The following is a 14,904-nucleotide window of genomic DNA, read 5'->3' on the forward strand; positions in this document are numbered from 1 at the left end:
ACAATTTTACTTTAACTTGTGAGGTCATTGCAGAGCTTTACACACACACACACACAAAAAAAAAAAGATAACCCTGAATATGTATTATAGCAAAAATGTTTAGCTATTTGTTGTCTTTTTATAAAAAGAAACAAAAAAATTCTATGGCCATCTATAAAAAAAAGACCTGATGAGTAAATATGTTTGCTTAAGGCATAGCAGCTCACTAACTTTCTAACATACATTGAACAATATGGAGAGTCATCCACTTTCCAGGAACAGACTGGGACCCGATACATCCACCCTGAAATTCTATCAGATACATGGACAGGACTTCTGAAGCAAATCCTTTACAGGTGGATGTTGCAAGCCTTATTCACACATCATTTACAGCACCTCAAGCCTGCAAGGACATTTTTTGTTGGGTTTACAACATGGTATAAATCAAAAAGGATAATCAAGTGATAAAGCACTGGGAGAACCCGGCCACCTCTCGCCCTGGTTTAGCAAACTGAAGGAAAAGCCATCACTTTTAAAGCTTAGCAAAGGGAAAAGATGCTCTCTCTCGCTCATTTAAGGCCTGGAGTGAATGCATGAAGTCTGCACAAGAGGCAGCGATGTCCTTTCAGATTCAGACCAGGCGGAACTAGATTAATACCTTCCCTAATAAAACAGTATACAGAGTACAGTTAAGTACAAAACCTGACACCACATTCTGCATACAAGGCCCTAAGAGCATCTTGCATGCGAGTTTCTGACAAGAATGGATTCTGTCTGTATGCGTGTGCGTTTGGGATGGGGCCAGGGAACGAAGGCAGCCTTCAGGCTTTCCTGTCAGTTTTGCTGTTCTTCACACTCCTAAAAACAACATAGCAAAGTATTAACACAGTTCTGTTACTCTTATTTTAACAAATTCTCACATTCAGCGCATATACAAGGCCACTTCTCAGGCTAAGTGTGTGATCGATCTTCATTAACACAAGGAACATACAAGCACAGTTTCAGGAAGCTAAACTTTTCTTCTTGGCCCAATCTCAGCTGTGTAAGCCAAGCAGCAATGTGTTTTCTCCTCTGGGAAAATGAAACTGGTTTTCAAGCTTTTCTATTTCTGGCCATCATCTATTTTCTCCTGCCCCCCTCCAAAAACAGTAAATCTGTTTCACAAAGGACCGATTCAGAATCCAGAAATGTGAAAAGCACTTTCTCTGCCAAGGACAACAGGGGGGTGGGCGAGATCCGAACTGGGCTTCTGAGGCATTTTGGAATGTCTTTATTAGGGTTACTCAGCTGACATAAAACATGATAAAAGAACTGGGCCACACAGACTACGCAAGAAATTCAATAGAAAGCCGTGCCACACGGTAGGCAGGTACATCATTGTATAAAACATCAACCCACTGCTGAAAGAAGAACTTCCAGCAACAGCGGCATGAGCCACAGCCACCGCTAATAATCAGATCATGCAAATATAACTTTGATTTGTACATTTGGGAGTCATTAGTAAGCAGAAATGTAAGTTAATCTGTCACCTTCAAGCACATGGTATTTAATCAGGACACCTTACATGCATCTAATAGAAAGGGTGAGCTGACTTAGTACACTATACTACAAGAGGACACAGAGGATCAATGAGACATGGCAATCACACACTGTACCATAACTACACAAATGATGCGCTATTACACATGACAACAGTTATTCTATAAACATATGCCAACGACGCTCCCCCCCAAGTTGCCAATGTTTTAAATACTGAGAGCTTCCACTTCTCCTGCCAGTACAGGCCTTACAAACAGTTTTGGATGCCGGTTGGGAAGTCCCAGTATCAGCTGAAGACTGATTCATGTACAGTCTGGATCAGCTCTCGATGCAAGGCTAATATTTCAGAACAGCTACGACCGCCTTCAGCATGAATATGGAGTGAGAAGACACTTCATAAAGGTGTACTGATGCAAGCACGTCCTGTTTAAAGTGCCGAGGCACATGGAAGCTGCTCAGAGGCCCTGCTGCAGGGGACGCCTTGCAAGCTTTTGGAACACTGCAGCTTAAAGGCTGATCCAACTCATTCACTTTTTTATACCACCAGACATGCAAATTATTAAAAGTGTCTGGAATTTATCCAATCTATGAGTCTCCTAAGGTGTTTGTAAGGTCTGACTAAAAAGTATACACTAGGGGAGCATATTTCAGATGGGCCAGATGGAACAGGTTGAGATACCTACAGCACAAAATATTTGCATATGCTCTGAAAAAATCTTTTTAAAGAGATTTTTTCAATAAAAAGCAAAATAGTTTTTAAGGGAGTTTCATACAAGGCCAAACATTTCTTGGTTACACTGAACCACTGTTTTGATATGTTAGCCTTACATTTTGTCTGTTTAATCTGTGTCACACCTACATGGAGAATTTTCTTTTTTTTTTTTTTTTTTTTTTAAAGCATATAACCAAAGTCAAGCTGGTAACAGGCAGAACTGGAGCAAAACAAATACTACTCTTCACACCTTGATGCGCAGAGACTTGCTCGGTTATAGCTGGAGTCGAAAACAGCGGCCGATCTGCTTATGCCAACGTTTTCTCTGAAGACACTTAAGGAGGCTTAGCTGCCAAGGTAGAACCCGGATTCTGCAGTAGGAAATGTTTTCTGTGTGTCCAGGATATGCTAACATCTTACCCCTTTCCTCTCCTCTCTTGTTTAGCACACTGATTTTTGTTTTTTTTCTTGCAAAGCAGATCTTTAGTGATCTTGCATTTTTTACATTCCAAAATGACAAAAAAATAAAATAAAATAAACACACTGGTCCTCCTAAAAACACCAGCAAATGTTACATCTGGAAAAAAAAAAAGACGACTCTGGAGTCTACAATCTAGATCCCCATTACACAGATGTGCCTGCTTGCAGCTGTATGTATATACACAGGGCAAATACCAACGGCCTGTTAGCCTTATGGGAGAAAGAACACTTTCTAAAACTAAGTAATTATATTGCCCAGAGCTGAGGAATTCTTATTGCCTGTGGAAGTCACTACACCCTGCTGAGAGGGAGTCACTATTTCTCCACTATAAAAGTAAAATTGCTAGTCTACACGGACTTTATGAAACCATTCTCCAATATAAGAGGAATTAAAGTTTAATGTCGTCACAATGACCTACCTAACTTTTGGGGGGGAGCTCCTATTACTCATGGGGGTGAATATAGACCAAGTGATGCAAGAAAAACAATGTGGTTGATTCCTTTTCACGTGTCCATGTGAGTTTCCCCATGTACTGACACATGCACACACATCCATGTAAAGAACCTCACCAGCCCACTGGGGCTCCAATTTTACAACATGCGACGACAGAAATAAAAGATAGACAAGTCAGCTTGGGAAAAAAAAAAAAACTACAAGGATAATAACTAAAAAAACAAACAGGGAAATCCTTGCACTGAACACACTATGCTAATGACACCAGCCGTCGCATGCAGCGCAACTGTCTGAGTGCTGGTGGAAACCTCAGTTGCATTTTTGCTTGGTTTTATGTTCCTAAGTTTTGCACCATAAGTTAAAATGTACAAAGGATGGTACAGAGGCATATTTATATATGCAAGTAGAGTGCAACAAAGTCTTAACAGAGAAAATAAGAAAACAAACATCTGTATTGTGGGCTACCCTGAGCAAATGCAGAAGCCTGGATGTTTTTTTGTTTCTTTGTTTACAAAACATGTGTACAACATTAGAAAGAAGCCATTTTACAACGAAACAAGACACATGCTTCTAATAAACGGCACCAATCCCAACGAGGCACAATCTACGACGCTCGTCTTGGAGGACTACACGTGAATGCAATCTGTTGCATGGTGCCATGGTCGGCTCCTTTTCAAAGGCTTATGTCGTTTCTGTTTCTGATAAAATTACTGGGGGACAATTCAGAAAAAAATGCCTGCATGGAGGCAAAGTCCTTGGGCACTTTCTCCTTGGACTTTGCACCGTGGGAGCTTTACTTTCTCTTTGAGAACCGCCCTGGGGGGAAAAAAAAAATATCCACAGAGACTTGCAATTGCTTTTCTGTGGGTACTTTTGCATAGAAAGTAACGTACGTACATTTGTAAATGGGACCTATGCACAGTTTTTCCCTCAATCTCCCAACCTACGAACACCCCCCACCTGGCTAAAAGTGCAGGTATTATTGATCCCCACACAAACTTTCGACATGGTGAAGGGCGGACAATTCTGAGAACTGCCAGCCCCGAGCTCATGTTTTTTATGGCCAATATCATATATCCCACCTATACAGTACATGAAATGATCAAACTCTGCTTCCTTTTTCCCTCCCTCCCCTTCAAAATACATTCTTTTGATATGTTTCTTTTTTTTTTTTTTAAATAACTCAGATCAGGCAGAGGTGGGGGAAGACCAATATCATAAATCATATTTGGTTACAACACTTGGAGAGTACGAACAGATTTCAACTTTGTGCCTAGTATTCTTTTCCTGAAATACACCGCCACAAACAAGAGAACTGACTTAATTTAAAAAAGTTAAAAACAACAATGTGTTGTAATTATTTTATTAAAAAAAAAAAAAAAAAAAAAGAAAAAAAAAAGAAAAGATGTATTTGGCATTTTCTCTGCTTACTCCTGAATATTTTAAGGCCCTGAGATTAGAATATCTTCTTGGGACCACAGGGCTACTTAAACCCTAGTGCAGCACTTCTATTTTATTTTTAAAATCCTATCAAAGTTCCAGCTTTTTAATCTTAGAGATCTGCTTCCACTGAGTTGACGCTCAGAATCTTCAATTACTTTTTTTCTGTTTTGAAAGAACTGAATTACAAACTGGTCAAAGTGTGGGACTCACTGTACACGTGTTCTTGGTTGGCGTGTCCATTAGTGAAAACAAACCCGGTAGCAGAGGTACGCTCCAGCTGTAAGGAAAGTTAACATACAGACATTGACTACGAATGGCTTCCAATTTGACCACAGATTCTCCTCCTCGCCTTCTCCATTTTCTGTTTTCACGTGCTCATCTCTGTGAGGTGAAGTATGTCGACTTTGATCAACAGTTCGCCTCCTGATTTCAGTGTCTTGACAAATGCTGGAGTAGAGATAAAATAAATAAATAAATAAATCAGAGTTCAGTTTTGACTTCTCAGTGCAGGAAGGGGGAGAGAGAAAGCAGAGTTGCTTACCTGTAAACAGGTGCTCTCCTAGGACAGCAGGACGGCAGTCCTCACACACGGGTGACATCATCCAATGGAGCCCAGCTCAGAACTTTAATCTCAAAGATTCTAGAGCTTTCAGCATGCCCTACTGAGCATGTGCAGCTATAGTCACCTCCCTGCTCCCTAGGCAGAGTCCCCCGGTCCATGATATGGCTAATACATGGAGAAACCAATTCCCAGAATGACACTGATTGGAAAGAGCAGTTACAAAGTGAAACATGCATGCTGTGCCTGGGCAGATATCAAAAGAGGTACTCCCTGTTGCGGGAGAAATCCTTATCTGCTGCTGGGGAGCGGATTGCCAAAAGAGGGAATACCTAATACTGTGCACCCCTCTCCTCAGAGTTTGGGTTAGCTCCCTGTCTGCCATGAGGCATCTTCGCTGTGCAGTAGTGCAATGGTGGAGAGAGTGCTCCAGATCCAGCCGAGAGAGGCCTCCACTCAAAGGCAAAGATCACTCAGAGAATAGGGAGTGAAAACAACTACTTCCTGGCGTGGAAAAACAAGGTTTTGAGAGGGAAATTGCTAAGCTTACTTTTTGAAAACCAATAGTCAAATCTCCCATATTAACTAGGTCGTCCCTGATCCCAGAAAGCCCCTTCTCCCCGTATGAAAGTGGGGGCACAGTGCTGATCTGTGCGGTCCAACTGGCAACATAAGTCGCCGATGGCCACCTAGGTAGATACTACGGTTACTATGGCAACTAGGTGCAGGGATTCCAGCGAAAGAGGTTCAGTCAGCCCCCCTCCCCCCCCCCCACAGCTCTCCCTAGGGGACCTGCAAGGAATTGCACTAATTCATGCAGATTGAGGCCCCAGCCAAAGCAATGAACTTGCAATGGACTGTGCCCTAGAGGCTTTCCCATGAAGGGGTTTCACAATGTAAGCCAATAAGGGAGGGGGCCCATAAAGGCCTGTCCCCTCCCCATGGGGGAAGGGGGGGGGAGTATACAAACACTACCCTCCTCAGTAACCACCCCAAATGTGGGCTGAACAAGAGCGTATTCTTGGCAACTACATCCCAGTGCATTGGCAATTGCGATCTTCCAAAAGGAAACACACACTAAAGAGCACAGAGAGAGACGGTTGTGCCTCTGCGCCTAATTTCCATCCTGCAACTGCAGTGCCTTGCACCCGTGTAGTGGTACTCCAATGAGCTGACTGTGGCGCATATATCTGTGATATCACAGCGTCCATGGACATAGCTTCATGCCACGGCCTGGACTGGTCACAAAATTGCTAGTACCAGCAGCAGTGCACTGTGCAAGAGATAACCATGGAGAAGTGTGCGGTGGTGTTGCATGGTGCCAGACACGAAGGCACTAGATGGCATCCATGGCACCACCTGTCAATGGTCCGCAATGGTGAACAATAGCTATTTGATGGTGAGAACAGCGCCCAAGGCTTCTACAGCAACCCAGGTGCACCCCACAACATAAATGGCATCCATGGTGTTAAGACCTTCCATGGCATTAAGGCATGCTACGGTAAGGAAAATTAGTTCTTGCCTGTTAATTTTCGTTCCTGTAATACCATGGATCAGTCCAGATCGAGGGTTGAACCTCCTGTCCAGCAGATGGAGACAGACCAAAACTGAAAGGATATCCTATATCAGGACAGAGCCTACCCTGCAGCCTTTCAGTATTGTCAAAGCAGAAGAAAGCACCAATAATAGGATCAAGCAAGTGACTATAAAACTCAATTGAGCAACTCCACAACTTTTCAACGAACTCTGTAGAAAGGAACGCTCTTGCATACACTTGGTCCCCAACAACCAAAGCTTCTGGTGTAAACGTCCGGTGTTCTGGAGAAGAATAAAGTACTGACTTCTGAAAATCTGCAAAAAAAAGAAGCTTCAAGTAGACGACATGAAAGAACAAACAGGGAAGGGCATCTGGACTGATCCGTGGTACTACAGGAACAAAAGTTAACAGGTAGGAACTAATTTTCCTTTCCCTGTATGTACCCGGATCAGTCCAGACCGTGGGATGTACCAAAGCTTCCCTAAACCGGGTGGGACCGAAACAGTCCCGCTGGAAGCACTTGCCTACCAAAAGAACCGAAGACTGGTGCTTGCACATCCAGACGGTAGTGACAAGCAAAAGTATGCAGGGACGTCCAGGTAGCAGCCCTGCAGATTTCTTGCGGAGAGACCAATTGATTCTCCGCCCAGGAAGTGGCTTGAGAATGCAGTGAATGAGCCTTTAGGCCCTCAGGAACCGCCAGACCTTGACAAAGATAGGCCGAGGAAATCTCTTTTAACCGAGCAATGGTAGCCTTAGAGGCCGGTTTGCCCCGATTCAGACCACTCCAGAGGACAAAGATGATCCGATACATGAAAGTCGTTGGTAACCTGGAGGTAGCGGAGTAAAACATGTTTAACATCAAGTTGGCAAAGGTCGCCCCCAGCGATTCCTGCAACCTTTTCTGGAGAGAATGCTAGGAGTTCCACAGACTGGTTGACATGGAAGATGGAAATGACCTTCGGCAAGAAAGAAGGCATCATTTTAAGAGAGACTTCAGAATTGGAGAACCGCAAAAAGGGTTCCCGACAGGACAACGCTTGGATTTCCAAAACTTGCCAAGCGGAACAGATAGAGACGAGAAAGACCGCCTTAAGCGTGAGATCTTTCACCGTAGCCCGACGGAGGGGCTCGAACAGAGCAGTACAGAGAGCCCGAAGGACGAGATTAAGACTCCACGACGGACAAGTGAAGCAAATGGGTGATCTCAGGTGCTTGACGCCTTTCAAGAACCAAATCACGTCCGGATGAGCTGCCAAGGGATGACCGTCGACTCTATCAAGAAGGACTCCGAGAGCGGACACTTGTACGTGCAACGAACCGAAGGAGAGACCCTTCTGGAGGAAGGAAAGTACCACCGAAATCGGAGCGGAGCGCGCCGAAACACCTGATTCCGCACAGACAGTCTCAAAAACTTTCCAAACAAGTACATAAGTCAGCAAAGTGGACTGCTTGCGAGCCCGCATAAGACTGGAGATAACTTCCTCCTTATAGCCTTTACGCCTCAGACGTCGAAAAATACGGGCTCCTGCCGAAGACGAGGAAGATGGCCAAGCCGAAGAGGCCCGTCCGTTGCCAGGTTGACGAGGTCTGTGAACCACGGTCTGCGAGGCCATTCGGGTGCTACCAGAACCACTGGCCCTTGGTGGAGTTCTATTCTTCAGAGAACTTTTCCCACCAGAGGCCACGGAGGGAACACGTAGAGGACGTCTGCGGGCCAGGGGAGAGCTAGAGCATCCATGCCCTCCGAACAGTGTTCCCTCCAGCGGCTGAAGAACCTGTTGGCCTTGGCATTGCGCAAGGTCGCCATGAGGTCCAGGTGAGAGGGACCCCACCTGTCGACAATCAGATCCATGGCTTCGTCCAAGAGTTCCTACTCTCCTGGATCGAGAGACTGGCAACTGAGGAAATCGGCCTGTACATTCTCCTTGCCCGCTATATGGGAGGCCGCCAGGCAATCCAGATGGCGCTCCGCCTAGGCAAAGAGACAGCTGGCTTCTAGAGCCACCAGGTGACTGCAAATGCCCCCCTGGCGGTTGATATAAGCAACCATGGTGGAGTTGTCGGATAGGACCCTCACCGTCTTGCTGCGGATTAAGGGCAGAAACACCTGAAGTGCCAGACGCACCGCCCGGGCTTCCAGCCGATTGATGAGCCACTGAGCCTGAATCGGAGACCAAATCCCCTGCGTGGTCTGGGACTGGCAGACTGCTCCCCAGCCAAAGAGACTGGCATCCATGGTCACTACCAGCCACTGTGGAGTCTGAAAAGGTATTCCCCGGAGAAGATGAGGGAGCGAAAGCCACCTCCATTTCAGTCCACAGAACTTTCTAGAAGCACCAGGACCCAAGACACATCCCTCTGAAAGATCAAGTGGCTGCAGGATTAACCTCTCAACATCAAGGCTGTGAGTGACAGGGCCTGGAGGTTGGGACGCCACAGCCTGCTAGCTGATGAAAGCTCCTTTTGAGCTGCTGCGCACCTGTGACCTGAAATATCTGACCTGGAAGGTCATATTTTTGGAGTCCGTCACTTCTATTGGACTTTATAGGAGCCCTGCTAGACGTGGCTCAGGCCAAGGCCTTCCTGCCTCGCCAGAGGGCCATCACCCTGACAACCATTGTGGTAGAGATCCAAGAGAGCCAGCAGGTGTCAGCTTAGAACATGTTGAGGTTGTTGGGCCATATGGCTGGAACTGTCCATGTCACTCCCATGGTACTGTTACACATGCGCAGAGACCAATGAATCCTGAGTTCGCAGTGGCACCAGGCCACACAGAGCCTCCAGGACTGCATCTGAGTTACCCTGTCTCTCCAAGACTCATTGTCCTGGTGGTGGGTACTTTCAAATCTGGAACAGGGGATCTTGTTCCAAAGTCCCCCTACCCAAATTGTCCTAAACATGGGTGCATCCTCCCTGGCTTGGGGAGCTCATGTATATGGGCTCAGGTTCTCTGGTCGGCCCAGGAATGTTCTTGTCAAATCAACTTCCTGGAGCATCGGGAGATCAGGTACAAACTCTGGGCTTTCAGAGATCAGCTGTCCAACAAAATTGTCCTGTTCCACACCGACAACCAAGTAGCCAAATGGTAAGTCAAAAGCAGGGAGGCACGGGATCGTACCTCCTGTGTCAGGAAGCGGTCCAGATGTGATTGTGGGTCCTGGTCCACAGGATGGTGCTCAGGGCCATGTACCTGGCCGGGATGGACAACGAGGTAGCGAACAGGCTGAATCGGGGTTTCTGCCTCTGAGGGAGCCCAGACGAAGATCTTTTCGCATCCCCCTGCAACAGGAAGGTGCCTCGGTTCTGTTCCCTGTACAGGTCAAATGGCAAACCAGCCTCTGATGCCCTTGCCCGTTATTGGGGCATAGGTCTTCTGTATGCATATCCTCTGATTCTCTTAGTGGCAAAGACTCTTGAAGCTTCACGAGCATGAACGAACGAACCCTAGTGACTCCAATACCAGGATGATCAAGCACATAGACCTGGTGGCCCCTGCCTGATACATGCTCTTTGCCAGCCAATAGTCCAGATACCGGAAGACATGCACTTCCAGCCTACAGAGGTGCACCACCACCACGGCTAGGCATTTTGTGAAGACTTGTGGGGCGGATGTGAGCCTGAACAGCAACACCCAGTAGTGGAAGTACTGTTTTCTCACAATCAATCGAAGATATTTCCTGTGACCAGGGAAGATCTCAATATGAGTGAATGCTTACTTTAGGTCAAGGGAGCATAACCAGTCCCCCTTTTTGCAAGAGGGAGCTCAGGGAAACCATCTTGAACTTGTCTTTTTTTTTTTTTTTTAGAAAATTGTTCAAGGCCCTTAGGGCTAGGATGGAACGGAGTCCTCCTGTTCTTTTTGTAATCAGGAAGTACCAGGAGTAGAATCCCTACCCTCTGCCCTGGTAGACTACTCTGGTCATTAAGAGGGATGAGAGCTCCGCTAGTAGTACCTTCTGATGTGCTACCGGCCCCCAAAATGGGCACAGAGGGCAATTTGGCGGGACACCCAATAAGTTCAATCAGTACCCCTGACGGACGATGGACAGAACCCACTGGTCTGAGGTTATACTGGGCCACTGGTTCACAAAGAACCACAGCCTTTCCCCCAAGAGGGTCCATCATCCAGGGTATGGGCACCTGACATATTCCCAATGGCCCAGTCAAAACCCTGTCCCTGGAGTTGACTGAGGAGCTGGCTAGAGCTTGGGGGCTCTCTGCTACCTGGGCTGGCTGAGGAAGCCCTGATGGTGTTGACGGGAGCGAGGTGGAGGAGGATAGTACTTCTTTTGGCGAAAGAAAGACTTCTTTGGCCCTGGTCTCGCCGGCCTCCTGAATGAGGATCGATCTGGAGTACTAGTGGAGAGTTGCTGGAGAGTCTCGTGATGGTCCTGAAGGTGGGCCACACCATCCCTCACCCTATCTCCAAAGAGATTCTCTTCAGTACATGGCATATCAGCAAGTCGTTCCTGTACCTCTGGTCGAGATCGAGGCCTGCAGCCATGCCATTCTGTGGGCACCAATTCCCACTGCAGAGACTCTAGATGCAGTCTCAAAAACATAGGTTGCATGGACCTTGTGTTTTCCACACCTCAAGGCCTTATACATCAGCAACATGAGGGTATCCTGCTGCTATTGGGGCAGCTGCTCAGTCAATTCCCGAACCTGCTTCCAGATGTCCCACATAGTACTGGCTCAGGTAGAGTTGGTAGGCGGCAATGTGGGCAATAAGCATGGCGCCTTGGAACACCTTCCTCCCAAATGCATCCATCGCTCTATAATCCTTCCCCGGGGGTGCCAAGGAATGAGTCTGAGAGCATTTGGCCCTCTTGAGGGCAGATTATCGAATCCAGCAGCCATCTGGATGAGGTAAACCCCATCCGCCGCCTTCTTGATGGGAGGCACTGTGAGGGGGTGTTCCCATATCCTCAGCAGTAACTCCTTAAGGATTTCTTGTACCAGGACTGCATGATCTCCTTAGGTGGTTCCATGAACTGGAGGATCTCAAACATTTTGTGCCTGGCATCCTCCTGAGTCAATAACTGAAATTGGGTGGCTTCCGCCATCACCTTCATAAACCCTGAGAAGTTCAAGTCCTCAGGCGGATACTTCCTTCACTCCTCTGGAAAAGACTGGTCCGAAAGGAGGTCCTCATAGGACTCCAAAACATCATCCCAACCAGGGGTCATAGGGTTCCTCATCCTCACTGAAGGCAATGGGTCCATAGGTGCTCAGCCTACATCCAGAGGTGCAATCATCTGCATAACTGGACAGGGGTCAGTAGGCCTTGGCGTCTCCACCAGCCTCTGTGGAACTTCCTCCTCAGAGAAACTGGTGATGACCACCATATTGGTAGGGAAAGGCCTTTGTGCCCCATCAGGCATGTTGAGCTTCTCCAGAAGTGTTCGAGGATGGACGGCACTGGGTCCAGTGCCATAGGACCAAAAGCCTGCAGTGCCTGGTCCACTGCCAGCTGGACTTGAAGCTCAAGCTCCTCCTTGAAAATTGCTGATGCCAAGACAGACTGGGAGGAAGGAGGGGTAGCCAGATCTTCCTCAGACCCTCTAGGCGGATCAGTGACTGGCATCAGGGCTGGTGGAGAAAGTTGTGGACCCCTGGCACCAATGGAGGATTGGTACTCCTTCTTGTAGGGTTGCTTCGGAGGCATTGCAGCAAAAGCCAGTGCATCCCCGTGCTCGGCGGAACCGGAGCTGATGCTTCCCCGGTGCTGAGGCCTGGTCCTTCGGCCAATGACAAGGAACCAGATGTCTTTGGCCTGAAGGAGATTGACTATGGTTGATCTCTGGCATCCCTATCTGCTGGCAACATTAATGGAAGTAATGGTCCTGCCGATGTTGATGACTCGGTGTACATAGGTGTGGCTCCTTGGTCCTTAAATGCTGATACCTTGGATTTCTTCGACCCGAAGAGCTGCTCCATCTTGTCGAGTCAAAGTCTACATCCCTTTGGGGTCATCCGAACGCTTAAGCGGCAACCCCGAATGTCATACAATGCCCCTAAGCAGAAGACACATCTCAAGTGGATCTGTAATGGACATGGTCCTCTGGTACCGGGGGCATCAACAAAAAACAGACATAGCCATGACAGACAAAAGAAAAAGGCTTTAACAGACACCATGTTATCATTTTAAACCACCATGGTGGCAGAGGTGTCTATGGCCAGTGGGCACTGATGCACTGCTGCCCCGGGGGAATTGACCGTTAAAGAAACTTACCTGAATCGCCGAAAACCCTGACTACGAGACACTACGGGAAGGCACTGAGAGGGACCTGGCGATGGAACAAGAAAAAACCCGCGAAAAATGCGAGAAAAATGAAGTTTTCCACAAGGCCAAAAAACAGCCAGAGTGAGCTCACTCGCACGGCGATGCTTACAGGTCTTCAGAAAAAGAAAGACTGGAGAGGGATCCTGGGTGGGCGCATGATAGGGCATGCTCAGTGCGCCTAGTCAAAGTTCTAGAAACTTTGACATAAGTTTTCCAAATCGGGGCTCCATTTGATGTCACCCATGTGTGAGGACTACCATCCTGCTTGACCTCAAAGAATACATGTACCCTAGAGGAAAGGAGAATCTGGGAAGTGAGGGGCCCCTATGATACACATTTAAATACCCCAAAGCTATGAATAAGGCATAAGAAGTAAATCGTTTTCAGAGACAAGAAGCTCTAGAACAAAAGGTCATTGTATGAGGCTCCAGCAGACTCAGGAACAATATCCAAAAATATTGCTTCACATGGTGAATGTATGAAATGGAATCCTAGAGGAGAAGACAGATTCAAAAATTGTAACAGAATTTAAAAACATATGAGACAAGCACAAAGGACCACTAGTGGCAAAGGAAATGGTAGCAAAGCACTGGGGATAACCTGCACAAAGCAGTAGCTACAACCCAAGACAACAGTGATAGAACTTCACTGGACTTCCTTGAAAGCATTGAGGTAATCTTCATGGATTGAGCGTTTGAACCTAAAATGGCAGTGGCATGACTGAATCAGACCTTCATGAAAGTCTTGGAGTAACCTGCACGACCCAGCAGTTACAACAGCATCGGGCTTCCAAGAAGGTAGGAGTGCTCTGCATGGAGGGACCATGGATAAAACCAAAACTCTGATGAGCATGGGGAGGCTGGAATTTTGTGCATTTACTCTCTACCATGATACCTGAAATGCTGTGTACAAAAGCTACTGAGTACTCACGCTGCAGAGAAAGGAACCTGATATTTTAACAACAGCCTCATTAACCTTGGTGGCTATGGGAATTATAATAAAGTTAGGTAGCAATACTTAGAAGGGGTCCTGGGTATTGGTTTAAGTATTCATAAGAATCAAAGATGAAGATAGCAAGGCTTAAAATGGCCTATCAGCAAAAGTGGTGGAAGCTAGCACTGTAACAAGGCTTTGGGTATTCATGGAATAGATATGGAGGGTAGTGGTAGGAAAAGGGTTGGGAGGTCAAGTGAAAAAAACATGGGGAATGGGGAGTTCATGTTGGATTGCTTATGGGAATTTGCACATCTACCCTAAGTGGACGAAGCTCAACTGGGCAGACTGTATACCACCATCTACTAAGCTACCAGTGACATCTTGTGGCTGGTTTAGTATAATACATCATCAAGGCTACATCATAGGGATTAATTACTGTAAGCTTTAATGTAGTAATATGAATCCAAATGATGTATCAACTATACAACTAGAAGCTGCATTCCCAAAAAAACTGATTCAGCTGGAAGTGATTTTCTTTTTCTTTTTTTTTTTTTTAATACCATCCCATTAAGTTCTTAAAAAACTCCAATTATGAGATATGGACTGCAGATATGAAATGTTAGATATAAACAGACCTTCACAACAATACTAATGCAAGCAAGTATAATGCAATTAATACAAAAATAAAACCAAGAACTTTTTAAATAAGCCTAAAAAAACTTGCATATGGTACCAAGGATTTTCTTATTACAGGAACAACATACATAAAACATAGGCTGCATACCAGGACTTAAATATTTCTAAATTATTTCAAGCCCCCACTTTCAGCCTGATGAAATCAGGATTAGACAGGCAATGGAAGTCACCATACAGCTGGACTTCCTGGGAACTCCAGTACAATCCTGCTGCTGCCCACAATCCTGGCACCTCAAGTGACCCATTTTGAAAGCTCTCAGACATTTGTACTGATCTTGCA

At 46.3% G+C, this 14,904-nt stretch overlaps 1 protein-coding gene across 1 annotated transcript in view; it reads right to left on the reverse strand.

The window, feature by feature from the left end:
* Positions 1-2,336: 2,336 nt before the first annotated feature.
* Positions 2,337-14,904, reverse strand: part of PTPN1 (protein tyrosine phosphatase non-receptor type 1) — a 179,520-nt gene continuing 166,952 nt past the window's right edge. The window contains exon 9 of the mRNA XM_029611687.1: positions 2,337-5,054. Within this exon, the coding sequence (XP_029467547.1) occupies positions 4,847-5,054 (208 nt within the window). The 3' untranslated portion in view covers positions 2,337-4,846. The remainder of the gene's footprint in view (positions 5,055-14,904) is intronic.

Source organism: Rhinatrema bivittatum, chromosome 8, assembly GCF_901001135.1.
Source record: "Rhinatrema bivittatum chromosome 8, aRhiBiv1.1, whole genome shotgun sequence".
In the NCBI taxonomy this organism is placed as follows: Eukaryota; Metazoa; Chordata; class Amphibia; order Gymnophiona; family Rhinatrematidae; genus Rhinatrema; species Rhinatrema bivittatum.